Source organism: Mytilus californianus, unplaced genomic scaffold, assembly GCF_021869535.1.
Source record: "Mytilus californianus isolate M0D057914Y unplaced genomic scaffold, xbMytCali1.0.p SCAF_2, whole genome shotgun sequence".
Classification (NCBI taxonomy): domain Eukaryota; kingdom Metazoa; phylum Mollusca; class Bivalvia; order Mytilida; family Mytilidae; genus Mytilus; species Mytilus californianus.
The window spans coordinates 48244418-48259508 of record NW_026262668.1 but is presented as its reverse complement, the minus strand read 5'-3'; the positions used below and the strand labels follow the sequence as shown (position 1 = coordinate 48259508).

At 33.1% G+C, this 15091-nt stretch overlaps 1 protein-coding gene across 1 annotated transcript; it reads left to right on the top strand.

Annotated features, from left to right (window-relative positions):
* Window positions 1–5603: 5603 nt before the first annotated feature.
* LOC127728979 (regulator of G-protein signaling 4-like) lies at window positions 5604–13788 on the top strand. The gene is made up of 5 exons (XM_052236557.1): window positions 5604–5816; window positions 7901–8042; window positions 8582–8677; window positions 11409–11572; window positions 13612–13788. The coding sequence occupies exons 1-5, from the start codon at window positions 5604–5606 to the stop codon at window positions 13786–13788; spliced, it is 792 nt and encodes a 263-aa protein (XP_052092517.1).
* Window positions 13789–15091: the final 1303 nt, after the last annotated feature.

Sequence of the window (15091 nt, the reverse complement as noted above, 5' to 3'; positions counted from 1 at the left end):
CTTGTAGATAAGGATCTGCTTACCATTCCGGAGCACTTGATATCACCCTCGTATTTTTGTGAGCTTCGTGCTGCTCAGTCTTTTGATTTGTTTCCTATTTTGTGTTTTTTATATTGTTATTTGTTTTTTGATCATTTTTCGTCCTTTGCCATGGTATTGTCAGTTTGGTATGTTCTGCCGTCACCATTAAATTCTCCAAATGAAAAAAAAAAAAAAAACCAAACAAACAAACCATGAAGTCTTAGATATAACAAAAGACAACCACTGTCTATGTACTTGACGGGGTGAAACAGACACAAGAACATGTAGCGAGGTAATATTTTTGGATAATTGGGAGCATGCATTTTACGGACGTCTGCGAGGTAAATGCGATATTCTCCCATGATAATATACAGTTGTGCTCATACCAATCTATACTGGAAAATGTAGATTTTTCTCTTGCAGAAATAATTATTTGACTGTGCTTTAAAATTTATTTCCTCGCTCTCGCCCAATATTATTCTGAGGACTTTCAGAAAGATTAGTTTTAACTGATGTGATTATCCTCTTAAAGAAAAGATTATTCATTTATTTATTTATTTATTTATTTATTTATTTATTTATTTATTTATTTATTTATTTATTTATTTATTTATTTATTTATTTATTTATTTATTTATTTATTTATTTAATATGGAAATTAATTATCATGTATATATAATATTAGGTCTCTAGCACACTGTGTAACTAATATTTTATATGGTCCTAAGTCAGGAACATGTAACCTAGTGGTCGTCGTTGGTTGCTGTCTGCAGTATTTGATTTTCGTTCAGTTTTGTAGCATAAATCAGGCCATATGGTTTTGTCTGTTATTTTGTTATCCTGGTGTCTCTTATAGATCAATAAACGATATGGGTCTTAAAGGATAGTTTTCTCATTTACTCTTCTTATTTTCATATTATATCTGACGTATAAAGAAGTTTTATTTATAGATCTAGTCCATTGAAGGGTTTTCCCTTTAGAAACTCATATTAATGTAGTATTTAGTTGGGATCGTACCGATCAAGCTAAAGTAGTATGTGTCATTTTATCTGGTTAAGTCTTTCGACTTTCTTTTCTTTTTGTTATGTTTTAAGTTGGAAGGGCAACTTTGATGCAGTGGTTTTTCTATTTTTCGTTGATAGTTCTTATTTTAACCACACTAACAGATTTATAACCATTGCTGAATTCTTTTTAAACAAACACGCATCGTTTATCTTTTCGTGCATGCATTTAAAAATTTGTCAGATTTTACAATTACCGCTGAAGTCATTTTTAATTACATTATAAATTCATAAATGGACGTTCAGAAATTAAGGCTGTCAAATAGGAAGGAAACCTTATATAAGGGACTGTCAAAACTAATTGACAACATTAAATAACAGAGATCAAATTGCCTAAAATAGCAAAAAGCTTCTACGTTTCCGGAAAAAGAATAATCAGATTAAGTGGGAATGGTAACGTGCCGCCATAATTGGTTCTAATACAGCTCCCAGATCATGTGACTGTCTAATTTGTCTTATGTTGTGTTTGAAGACATCAATGCAATGTTCAGATTTGTTACTCAATCTTTACTTTAATAATGTTTCATATGTCTTCTCCATGTTCGCTCAAATTGACATAAAATCTATAGTGTTGAGTTATTTTCCGGATTAATGTAAGAATCTGTGGAAGAAGGTAAGTCTCTTGAGACTTGTTGGTAAAATGTTTTTATTCGGGCTTGAAATTGTTTATCGACATTGTAACTGAAATTTACACATAGTTCAACTGTTTGATTGGTGTGTTATAAGGAAACATTTATAACAGTGGGATAAAAGACAACTCTACTTCCTCATAGATTGAATATTAATTACGTTTAGTTATCTTAGGCTTCGGAATTTCCAACGTTTTAAATATTTTAAGAAATATCTAGTAGTACATTGGCATTTATTACGTCTATATACAAATTTCACAAAAGGGTGTCAGGATCGTTTAATTTTTCCTCCAAGGAAAACACGAATGTATGTGGGGTTAGCGACACTTTTTAATTTATTCTGTTTAAACAAGAGTCAGACACACTTAATTTTTCACCTTAAAAATTACTACCTATTATGGTAAACCAAAAAAGGTGATTTTACTCAAACTAAAGTTGTATCTACCTGATGCAAATTTTACCTTTCGACAGTTTTGGCTGTTATTTCAAAATTTTTAGGGGGAGGGATTTGAACGAGATGAATGTGATTTCAGAAACGGCTGACATGTTCGCACTGAAATCAGTACGTTCATATTAACCCTTGTCAAACATTTTTAATTTGCCAAATGTCATGAGTAATTTAGAAACAGGATTATAAAAGACTGTCATCTGCATTTCTCCGACCCGAAGGTAAACCCCACGCTTAGTGGGCGTCTGTGTGGAATGTAAAAATTCACAACTGCGTCATCATTATTGGGACGTTAAATCGGATACCTAGTATTAAGAATGGTCCACGCTCTCTGCACGTTCAAAAACCCTTGCAACAACTCTTTGAGCGATCAATAGATTGCCTTCTTACGGTTAGATTTCTGCCCCAACCTAGGTTTTTATTATGTGAACCATTTTGTCTTTCCGAGGCTGATTATTTGATAATTGAACTCAAATATGTTAATGGTTATTGACTACAGTTGTCTTATTTTGAAATTTTTTGATTATTTGATGTAATGATTGATAATGTAAATTCTGCTCTACCTTTTGGTCATTTGTTGTTAAGTGATAACCAAGTATTTTCTAATGCCGCTTGTTACTTTTTTTGTAACCCTTAATTTTTCCACTTATTGTTTTATAACCGGGTTTTCGACGGAAATCCGTTAATTGATTTGTGATGTAACGGCAGGTGGGCAGACAGGTATTTTGCTTTTTGTTACTGATGACAAAGTGGACGTCAAGTTGAATACAAATATATTGACGATTTTTACGTTTTCAATTCAGGAGTTTGGACCCTTGATTGATTGGAAAATAACGTTCTGGAGTTGTGGTCTTTGATTGCTTGGAAAATGGAATTTTCAGTCGCTTACGTGCAATAAGTTGAGTACTATTCCAAAAACGCTTTTTAAACTTTAATATGTTGTTACTGGTGACAAAATTGAAGTCGAGTTACGAATAAGCGATTTTCCTGTTTTTGCTGTTATTTTGACGGCCTCTTGTTTACTTATTTGAATGAAAATAAGGCTTAAATATTCTCCAACTCATAATCAACTAAATATTTTCCAACTAATGTGCATTTTTTCAAAATAACAATTAAAGATTTAAACTTGTTCGAGATACTGATTAATTTCTCAAAATGAAAACCTATCAAGGTTTACTTTTATAAATTGTTAATTGGATGGAGAGTTGTCTCATTGGCACTCATACCACATATTCCTATATTTAGTGAGAAACTTTATCAATGGTTGTCTATAGTTATGTCTTAACGTTGTTTTTTTCTGTCTTTGAAAAACAATCGTGTTTAAGACGGATCGTTTTGCAACCTGTTACATTTATTCACATTCTCCAAATTGTTTATGCAACTCGTGACGTCGATTTCAAGATTGACAAACGATATAGACATGGAATAACTAAAACTGTAGTATTCATTTGTTCAACTTTGACAAAAGATTAGAAACACTTTCATACAAAAACTATGACGACAAATTGCATTAGTTGCCATGATAACGGAGTAAAAAAATTTATTTAACTTGAAAGAAGGATTTATTTTTTTATGAATCATTTAAGAATTCCGGATATGGAAATGGTGTCATATACGCATTACATTTCCCAGAAGAGAAAGTAAAGAAATATTTGATATATTCATGAAAAAATAAAAAAAAGATTTGTATCAAATCTTCATGATGTTAAAGCAAGTGTAAATGGCCTGATCGATTTTTCATTAGAATTATTCCTATCTCACGGTTGGCTTTGTTTCTTCCATTATGTCGTCCTTGTGCGGACTGGTTAGATAAAACAAAACGTCAAATATGAAATCAATGCTTCGTTAACTGTCTAATTTGTACCATTTTGCCTCGGTTGAAAAATCGTTGAATGCAGAAGGGTAATTAATTCCGTCGCTGCCAATGTCAAACTTAAGCTTTTGAAGTTTACTGCCTGTCTTACAAGTATCCACAATTTGGAGAAAGATCAAAATGCTGGACTGCTCGCAATCAGAACAATGAATCTCTCTTCGACTGAAACGTGAAAAGACCGACTAAATTTTTAATATGCATGTAATGTTTGTTGCTGGACATTAAGCAGGCATCAAAGAAATATTTTAATTTAATGTCAGTTAACTCCTATAATTGATCTTAAATGGTTTTACCGATCTGTGTGTTTGAACCTTTTTCAATTCATTGCTCTTTATTTATATATAAATTGATGGTTTTCAAAACATTTTCAGTGTACACATTGCTAATGAAGACGAATTTTAAAAGTAATGTCTTTTGAACGCGACAACTTCGGTATTATAGTGTTAACCAGAAATCGTCGCCATGAATTTATTTACGCGTCTTATAAGAGTAGAAAAGTAACGCGAATATGCCAAACTTATATCTTCTCTATGGTGAATAAATCAACAAAGTAAGAAATTCGAAGAAATTGATCGCCGCTAAACGTAAAAAAGTTATTTGTTATTTAATTACTTTGTCTTAATAATATTTAGGAGGTGCGGTATGATTGCAAATTAGACAACTATTGATTAAAATTCAAATGACGAAGATTAAAACAATTATATGTCAACGTTCGACCTTCAAGAATGGGAAAAACCCATATCGTTTAGGCAGCTATGAAAGTACATTGCGTGAAAAATGCGAAACAATTAATTCAAACGAGAAAACGAACGGCCTAATTAATAACAATACAATTTACGAAAAAAAAATATGACAGACATGAACCAACAACAATCACTAAATTATAGGCACCTGCTTTGGACCCTACACATTTTGCGTCAAAGAAATACAAAAACAATATTCAAATTACAACAATTTAATACGATTAAGTTGAGGCAACACTTATTCATCAAATAAATTATGTTCTTTTGAGCCCTAAGTCTTCTAATTTTTTTCTTTCTTTTGAAGTGTTGCCTGGAGATGGTATCATATTATTTTCTATTTGTGATACTTAACAGGGTGTTTTTGACGAACCAAGAAGACCATTAAACAGGCAGTGTACACAGGAACTCGATCAGTTTGTCTGCCAATTAACCACACCTTCACTGAAATTAACTAGAAAATCTGAATCTTTAGATATTCAGCGTGATTCCCCTGAACGAAAGTTAACGCCATCTCCAACTGCATTATCAACAGATATGAAAGACAAATGTTCCATTTCACCAGAGCCTTCAAAAGATAAAAAGTCGGCAAAAAAGAATTGGAAAAGAAGAATATTAGAACGAACAAAATATCAGGGGAAAAATGGTTCAGTATGTTTTGAAGAATCAATTGACCTATCTTTCGACCAATTGCAAACACCGGAAATGACGGATTTTTCATTTGATAGCACGTCATCAAGATCGCAATCAAGCTTACGACGTTCTCAGGTATCATTTACTTGCGAATCCTCTCTAGACGCTTCAGACCATGATCAATCATCAGAAATAAGGATGTCCACCTTACAAAAGATTGACGACGCTTCAGACCCTGATGAACAGTCAGATTTATTCTTTTCAACAAAGAAAGATAAAGAGTCTAAAAGACAAAAACTAAAACGGATAATCACCCGACCTTTACGGAGGAGTCAGAGCGCATGCTGTGAAAATGAAATCCCATCACATGCATTATTTTTAGATACCAAAAATGGCAAATCAAAAGACACGGTAAGTGTAATATCGCTAGCCGGAAAATAAAATTTAAGTGCGATTTATCAATCTAAGTCCCAAAAGTAACCTGATATTTGTTTCATTTAAAATTAGTATTCTTTTCGATTTGCGAAGAAATGTCTAAGTTTTGATGCTCCAAAACAATTCAAATCACAGGATATCATAAAATCATTACTTATATGGTTAAATTAGGATGGGCAATAGTGTTGACGACGCCCTGTTGATATGAATACTGTATCAGCTTTTAAACCCCGTCCAATACAGGGAAAGTCTTAGGGCTACTACAGAATTTTCACTTCCGGTTGTAATTTTGATTGATAACCTTAAGCCTTATATAACTGTGGACGGTATTTTGATGCATACGATACATTGTTATCATATTTTGTAACTAAAAGTAAAATAAAATAGTTTGAAGTATGTTCCATGTTTTGTAACGATATTACATAGCCTTTCAAAGTAAAAAAAAATAATTAATATCACTCTCTTTCATTTCCGTCGATCAATCACCAGACCGAAGTCGATTTTTAAGAATAAGAATGGTTTATACTGATTTTTCTTCCGAGCTATTATTTCTTTGCTAGATAAAATAAAATTGCATTAGTATAGATTAAGTATCTGGACGAAAAATCAGAAATCTCATTAATATTGACAAGAAAGCATCGTTGCTGGGAGGAGATAAGTTCAAACATAATTTCCTGAATATGCTTCACGGTTAGTTTCTTAGTTTGTCGAAGAATTAGAATCATTTAATAAGAGTGTTATAATCTGGCTGTTTCTGTTTTGGTCCTGGTATCGGTATTCGTTCAGTTGTATTGTTCATCAATTCTATCGAGTCTCGGGACCAATACAGAAACAGCTAGTTAAGAAAACTATATTATTGCTGTCTAACATGTGTTTGTATCGAGAGTACCTGTAGAAGGTTATTCCAGATAACTCAAATCAAAGGTATATTTCTTATGGACTGAAGTCATTAATGGTATCGTTGTCTGCAAGTAAACGTATATTGTATTGAAATCTGGTTTAGATATGTACATAATCGACCTCTTACAACTATCCAATGCTATGGTATTATTACGTGAGTATTTCTGTATTGGCCTTGTTATTGGTCCGAGGCTTGCTGTATTGGCCTGAGGCGAAGCCGAAGGCCAATACAGCTGGCCAAGGATCAATAGCAAGGCCAATACAGAAATACACGTAATGTTACCTTTATTAATTAACTACAGTGTTAACATTGTTTTATATACCACAAGAGATAAACATTTTTTACATTGAAGTGGAACTATCCGAATCTGAGTTCCCATTTATCATGTTTATAAGTTGCAATATCAAATGATCTGGTGCTGTCTTCTACATTTTCTTATCTGATGAATTTGTCTACCCTTACCAGTCACTATAAAGTGTTACAGTTCATATTTAGACGCAACACATAAATAGTAATTGGAAAGGTACTGCCATTGCATGTGTAATGTAGAAACAAATTATTTAAAAAAAAATGTAGGAGTTGAATATGATTGAAAATGATAAAACTATCCATAAGGCAACTTACCGAAGATTTGAACAATTACAGGTCACCCTTCCACAATGCATATGCCTGGTTCGGGTTGAAAAATAAATGACAGTGTTAACAAAATATGAGAAGCGGAATTAAACAGTAAATCGGTTGTACCTGAGGTCGACAAGAAAAGAACTTTGTGATAAACTACTCGATGCCTAAACCTGAAATAATTCAATTGTCTGCTTACAAAATGGTTTTTAAATGAATGTGACCGTCTTTGGCCTGACATATATGCCACCCTGAACGTTTCGGCATGTTTATGGTGAGTAAATGAAAACTGCGTCTTCCTAACGACTGTTTACTTTAAGTTTGTGTTTATCATGACTTTCGATCTAAAAACTAGAGACGTTCCGATATCCTGTATTGGCCGGATCAGAACTCGGCCAATACAGAAAAAAATCAATAATGGCCGAGTTATTCTGTATTGGCCGAGTTGACACTTTTATATTGCATAGGCAGTTTTCATCATATTAAGTCCATTAACAGAGAATTTAATTAATAAAATACTTTATTTGTTTTATTGTAGATGGAAAATCGTGCTTTGGACTTATTCCTTTATCAAAGGCTTTTTGGTAGCCATGATGACGACGATAAAGCAAGACGGTTTCACAAGACCTGTTCAGCCGAGTCAGCATTAGCAGAAAACGTTCAGGCAAAATCCAAATCTAGTAATTTGTAAGTAGTTAAATCAGTTTCATTTCTGTTGTGACAACACGGTACCATTTAAAATAGTGAATAACAAATCTCATAATCTATAACTTATAATGTCCATATACTAGTATACATTTACGGTCTTCTTTTGGGATTTTTTTTAAACGGTCCTAATGAGAGCAATTGTTGTCACACTTCAGGTTGAAAATGCCAAATACCATTATTATGTTTGTTGTGTAATTGTCAAAGTCCTTAGTACGTGGTACAGGCCAAGGTTCTTCGGTGCGCCAATATTCCAATTGTATAATATAGTGTCAATTATGACTCATGGCGTCAATCGTGCAGAAAGATTTGCACGCATATGTAAGATGACATATATTTGTTAAAAAGTAATAATTAACCTATATATAGCTAGGCAATAATGTTTTAAGTGTAAATAAATCGAATTTATTATACAAGAATTCTGCTTTGAAAAGTATGAAAATTGCTTCTTACAGGGCGAAGAATATGAAAAAGAAATTTCAATTTCTGCGTAGACAAAACACTGATTCTGTAGTGGATCACGAGAGCTCATTTCCCTTCTTTAACACAACGACACATGACCAAGCATTACAGTGGAGTAAATCATTAGATGATCTTCTACGGGACAAAAGTAAGAAAAGCTTAGAAAAGCATAGAAATTAATTTGTACTCGTCATTGTTAAGAAACAGAATCTGCTTTAAGGGCTTTTATTGCAAACCGATTATTTGCATGATGATCTATCCCATATTGATCTTCACATAAAAGATACGAGAGAGGTAACCCTTGTAGCTCTGATGAGGGTATACAGATGTAAAAGTATATACATACCTGAGGATATGTTTATGCAAACAAAAACACATCAAAGATACCTGGCATATATTTTGTACGCCAGATGCGCGTTTCGTCTTCAAAAGACTCAACAGTGACGCTCGAATTAAAAAAAGATAAAAGGCCAAATAAAGTATTAAGGTAAAGAGCATTGAGAGCCTAAAATTCAGAAAGGTTTTGCAAAAAGGACTAGAGTAATAGATAAATCCATGGTAAAATTTTTACGTTTCGTTCATTAATACATTTTTAGTCATTTGTGTATGTTTATACATAGAATGGGGAGAAAACGAAATGGGCGTATATACACTGGGAAATATACAACTAATGGAGGTCGATCTATTATAATCAGACAAAGAGGATTAAACTAGAGATGACTTGTTTAGTAAACGTTTAACAACCACAGATTAAAGGGAAAGCTAAAACATGGGTTTTTCGAATTTCAAAAATGGTGGAGTTTATCATTTGTCCAGAGATATACATGTCCTGCTACACCTGCAAAGGCGATAACTTGTGAAATATTAGTGAATTGTTTTGAAATTATCTCACTCAGTTTAATTATATTGACCTAAATGCGATGAAAAACGCACATTTTGTTTTCTTGAACGGCTAATTCAAACTAAAAGCTGTAACTACCTTAGCTGGTTTTTTATAGTAAAGAGCACACGTCCACCTTGTTTTTTAATGTATGTGCCGTATTTTGTTCCGTTGTTCAATTAAGTGGTCAGTATGTCAGTAGCTGCATTGCGCAGGTTTTTAGTTGTGTGTTTTACTTAAATGACATTTGGCCTAAAAGACAAATTGAGAGGTGTTTGCACACGCAAAACTGCTTTAATCCTATCACAAAATCTGTGTCTATTCCCAGTCAGACAATATGAATCATGTGTAGTTCGTTGTTGTTTGTCATTTATTGTATGTCTTGTTTTTTTCTTACTGAAGAGGCAAATGTTGTTGGTTGGTTTAGTCTGTTGAACGTCCAATTTTGGTAATCCCTGTTGTCCCTTTTTTGTATTATTTTTAGTCATTACTTAAACATATCTTTTATGGTCATAATCGTAAACTAATGGATGAGAAAACTTTGAATTTTCGAAATACGAAGGATTTTCTACCCCAGGAATAGATTACCTTAGCTGTATGTGGCAAAACCTTTTTGAAATTTTGAACTCTCAATGCTCCTCAATTTTGTACTTTATTTGGACCTTTTAAACTTTTTTTTAATTCGAGCGTCACTAATAAGTCTTTTGTAAACGCGCGTCTGGTGTACATTATGTTAAGCCTCTATAGGATGAGTTCATTTGAAGATATCTCATCTAATGGTGTGCCTTCACGAAGACTGTCTCGTCTTACACAATCATTTTCTGTTAATGAATGGTAATGTTCGTTTTAAACCTCAAATACTAATAATTATAAGATACGGTTCAAATTTTTATCATTTCTGTTGTCTACAAATAGTGGTGAAACATCATTTAAGAAGCGTTATTACATGTTTAATCCCTTTAAATTTTCAAATAGCAAAGTCGTCTTTCTAACTATGGTCGTTAAAGACCTTCAGGTCGTAGATGAGACTTACCAAAAACGTAGTTATTAAATGTATCAAATACCTTTTTTGAGTATCATAACATTGGGAAAACTAAGTCTAAATAGACATTAACCCCCCCTCCCCCCCCAAAAAAAAACAAATAAAATTTAAAAAAAAGAGGCGAAAAATACCAAAGGGATAAGTCGAAAACCAACTAACATTGCCATGGCAAAAACCGAATGACCACAAAGACGAAACCAGTATACAAATCAAAACACGAAAAAACGAGAGATATAGCAACACGAACCCCACTAAAATGACCACAGGTGTTGGGAATGACCACAGGTGCCCCGGAAGGATAAAGTGATCCTGTTCCACATGTGGCACCCGTTGTGTTGCTAATTTAACTACAAACCCGGTGATAAGTCTAATCCGGTAGCTCATATTCGAGGATAACAAGACGGGATAGTGGTTACGACAATTGAAACATATCCGTCGTCATCTGTGAAAAAGATATTCCATAACGATCAACCAACTCGTGATGGCGTCAGTAAAATTTTCGAAGGGGTGACAATATCGTTGCCACAACCACAGTAATCGGATTTATTGTAATCGTTTTGAAATCGCTTCACATAGGTTTTATTGAACGCAAGTGCATGTTTTTGTTCAATGTTTATTACGTCTGAAAGTCGAATGGAATTTTACTCATCTGTTTGTGTCTGAATTAATGTTTCATTTGATATGTTTGATATGTCCTAATTCAAAATTAAATTATTTACAATTTCTGGTGTCATATGTAAAATCACTTTTACTGCTGTTTCATAGAACTCATCAAAGTCTTTTCAGTCAGGCATAAGTGACTTTAACGATAGGTCGATATTTGTATTTAATTTTTATTGTTTCGTTTTGATGTTTCCATATGCTTTTGATATTTTTCTACATGTTACTCAAATGCATAAATATCATACTGAACATTTTTTTTGCATTTTGTTGATATGATTCTTAAATATCTTTCAGATGGTGTAGAGTTGTTTCTATTGTTTCTTCGGTCCGAGTTTAGCGAGGAGAATTTAGAGTTTTGGATTGCCTGTGAAGAATTTCGAACATGTAACGAATCTAGCATGCCAATAATGGCTCAAAAGATTTACAATGAATTTGTTGTCTCGAAAGCACCAAAAGAGGTAAATGAAAAATAACACTTTATAAGTTTCATACATGTATTATTACACCAGGGTTTTTGATATCACAAACTAGTCAAAAAATTTACTAAATTTTATCATCGGTACAAGGACATCATTCGTAAATATAAATCAACATGCAGACATCTTATACGTTCAGGTATTTCACATCCAATATTCTATGGTAATATTCTTTACAAAGCACAAAAATGTCGGCATTCACCTCAAAAGCTAACCAAACCTTTAAACAGACTTATTCGGATGGGATATAGTTACGATACTGTTGTCAGGTCATTATGAATTGCATATTTTGGTATTGATATTGATTCACTCATAGGGTCTTTGCATCGGAAATACACATTTATTCTAAAACCAGTTGTTGGCATGATACGGGTTATGTTCTTCTCATATATTTTATGATGGTATGATACTAAACCCCTAACGAGAGGGATTGTACCTGATTTTCCTATGATGAAGACATAATCTTTCAATCAGTTTAATTGAGGTCTGGAGCTGGCATGTCAGTTTTGCTTAGTTTCTTTTGTTACCTATCCTGACATCGGACTTGACTTCTTTTAAACTGAGTTTTACTGTGCGTATTGCTATGTGTTTCTTTATTCTACATTGGCTAGAGGTATAGGGGGAGGGTTGAGATCTCACAAAACATGCTTTGCGCCTGTCCCAAGTCAGGAGCCTCTGGCCTTTGTTAGTCTTGTATGTTTTTTTAATTTTAGTTCCTTTATATGTTTTGGAGGTTAGTGTGACGTCCATTTTCACTCAACCAGTACACAATTTTATTTAGAGGCCAGCTGAGGACCACCTCCGGGTGCGGGATTTTCTCGCTGCGTTGAAGACCCATTAGTGGCCTTCTGCTGTTATCTGCTCTTTGGTCGGGTTGTTGTCTCTTTGACATATTCCCCATTTCCATTCTCAATTTTATCCAAAGTGCTTTTCTGGATTCATCTTAAAAAGAAACTCTAAAACATGTACATATGAGAGACAGGGATGTATGAAAACGTACAAATGTTAGGAGATATATGACCGAAAGTTACATGAAGAGAAAAGCATAATTCATTGAAAGTCAATAAAAATTTCAACTGTGCCTGAAGTAATCGAAACCTTAGTTTCGTAATAATTTCTTAATTCATCAAAGGGATATTTTTGAAATATGTGTTCTAACTCATGTCAGTGCCGAAAAACTGACTACTGAGATGAAGACACCCTCTGGTGACTAACAGTCTATTGGCAGCGGTATCATCCCAGTTAAATATGAAATTAACTTTGTATAAATTGGTGCTTTCGAAACGCTTTTCTGGATTTACCTTCATCTGTAACGCTCATACCCAAAACTTTGAAAGCGGAGGACATATAGTACCTCAATGCACGAGGAGATATATGACCAAAAGGGGCCACAAAATAAACACCAAATATACATAAGATCAACTTTACCTAAGGTAATGAAAATAACACTTTGTAAGTTTAATGCGTCCGTGGCACTTTTTGGATTTACCTTCATCATGAAAATAGTTCTAATAAAGTTAGTTCAAATGGTTACTCACGGTGTTTAATATTATTGGATAGGCACACACATTTGAAATATGATGTGTTATCGTCATATCTCTACGCCAGTATTTCTTAATTCTAAAAATTGTGAATGAAACGTTATCACAGCTTTCAATCCGCAGTTTTAGTGCAATTTCAGTATGGAAAATGATAATTTCTTTTAAAGTACTGAGTGACATATTGAAAAAGGGGGATTTATATGTTTTATGGTAAAATTGATAATTAATTGATAAGAAAAAAACAATAATAAATTTGAGGGACCTTATGTATTCTGTTTCATTGGTTTTTTTTATTGACATATACCAATCGCTTCCATTTAATCATATTACATTTCTTTTTTTCTTTTTTAGAAAATAATTTTACCATTGTTTTATCTTTAATGACTGCTAACGCCGTGATCTTATAAAATGTCAAGATATTGATAATTCTTTTATCATGAGAAATAAGAAAACAAACTAACACATTGTCTGATTTTATAGGTAAATTTAGACGCTGACACTAAAACAGAGACCATCGAAAATTTAGAAAGTCTTTCCCGGGATACATTTGATGCTCCTCAACATAAGATTCAAGCTCTAATGGCAAAAGATTCATATCCACGATTCTTGGAGTCCGATCTTTACCAGTTTCTTATTGAAAATGTTTCCAAAGTTTGACGTTGAGACAATCGGCAACAAAACCTCTTCCAGTGAGGAAATACGTGTTTTTAAAATAACTATTTTTTCTCGTGTTTGTTAGGATTTTCTTCTTCTCAAAACTGTTTTAGCGATACAATGATGGAAATGTCATGGGATTAATGTCAATAGTAAGTAATTGTATATCAATATTTAATAAGGTAATTGAATTTGAAAAGTTGACATTAGAAAAGACTGATTATGAGTCAATTGATTTTTAATTGGAAATAATACCACATGTCATATGAGTGTACAATTTAAGTGCGGAGGCTGTGTTCCTATGTCTAATACGTTTCAGCAAAACATTAAGGACCCCCCCCCCCCCCCAAAAAAAAAAATAAATCAAAAGAGATTATCAAAATAGACAAAAAACATCTGAGTTTTTTATATTAGGGAGTCACAAGCTAAGCTCCAAGCTTATATACTTGCATAATTCATTAAGTAAACTCAAGAATGTATTCATACTTTGTTAATTCTAAGCAGTGGACATACAAAAAAAAAACAATATGTAGTTCACATGTATATAAAATAAACACCATATAAATTTCGTGCGTTTGAAGCTCTTTTCCAGATTGTCCTTCATCGGAAACACTCAAACATATACATTTAAAAGTCAGGGATGCGTACAGACGCTGCAACGTTAGGAACTTATAATAAGTTATCTAAAATAACAACACATCCCGCCAAAACCAATGAATGATTTTGCTTTTGCTTACGATTCATCTAATATAACATGTCCATGGTAATGTATTTGAAAATGATAAAAGTCATGAACACCTGAATGATAAAAGTAAGCGCCGTTCAAATTACTTTTGGATTGCTGAATGAAACGTTTAAGAGCAAGAAAAAAATGCATATACGACATAGGATAGTTTTATACAATAAGAGGTTTTTTAAAATATGTTTTTTCATACGTACCTTTGACATAGTTCATCAAAACTATGCAATTTTTAAAAATATATATACTACATTTTCAGATGCATTACACGTATACTCATACGTATATAAAACTATGTTGCGTCCTTTTTTCAACATAACAAAAAAGAGAAGGCTGAGGAAAAACAATTTGTTTTTGACTAATTGAATTGTACGAACACAAAGTGCATAAGTCTTGGCTGATTGGACTTTTTTTTTAAAATCAGAGTTGTCTTTCTTCTACCCTTAATAACGATAGGTTCTTCCTTGAAGATACATTAATTGTCGAAATGTGCATCTGGTGCAGTAAAACTGATACCGTTAATGTTTTGCATTATGTCGCTCTGTAAATGGCGACAGTAGTTTACTA

Coding starts and splice junctions, on each gene's coding strand:
- LOC127728979 (XM_052236557.1), top strand. CDS start 5,604: ATGTCCACCTTACAAAAGATTGACGACGCTTCAGACCCTGATGAACAG. Junction 5,817..7,900: donor ATGGCAAATCAAAAGACACG/GTAAGTGTAATA, acceptor GTTTTATTGTAG/ATGGAAAATCGTGCTTTGGA. Junction 8,678..11,408: donor TGATCTTCTACGGGACAAAA/GTAAGAAAAGCT, acceptor AATATCTTTCAG/ATGGTGTAGAGTTGTTTCTA.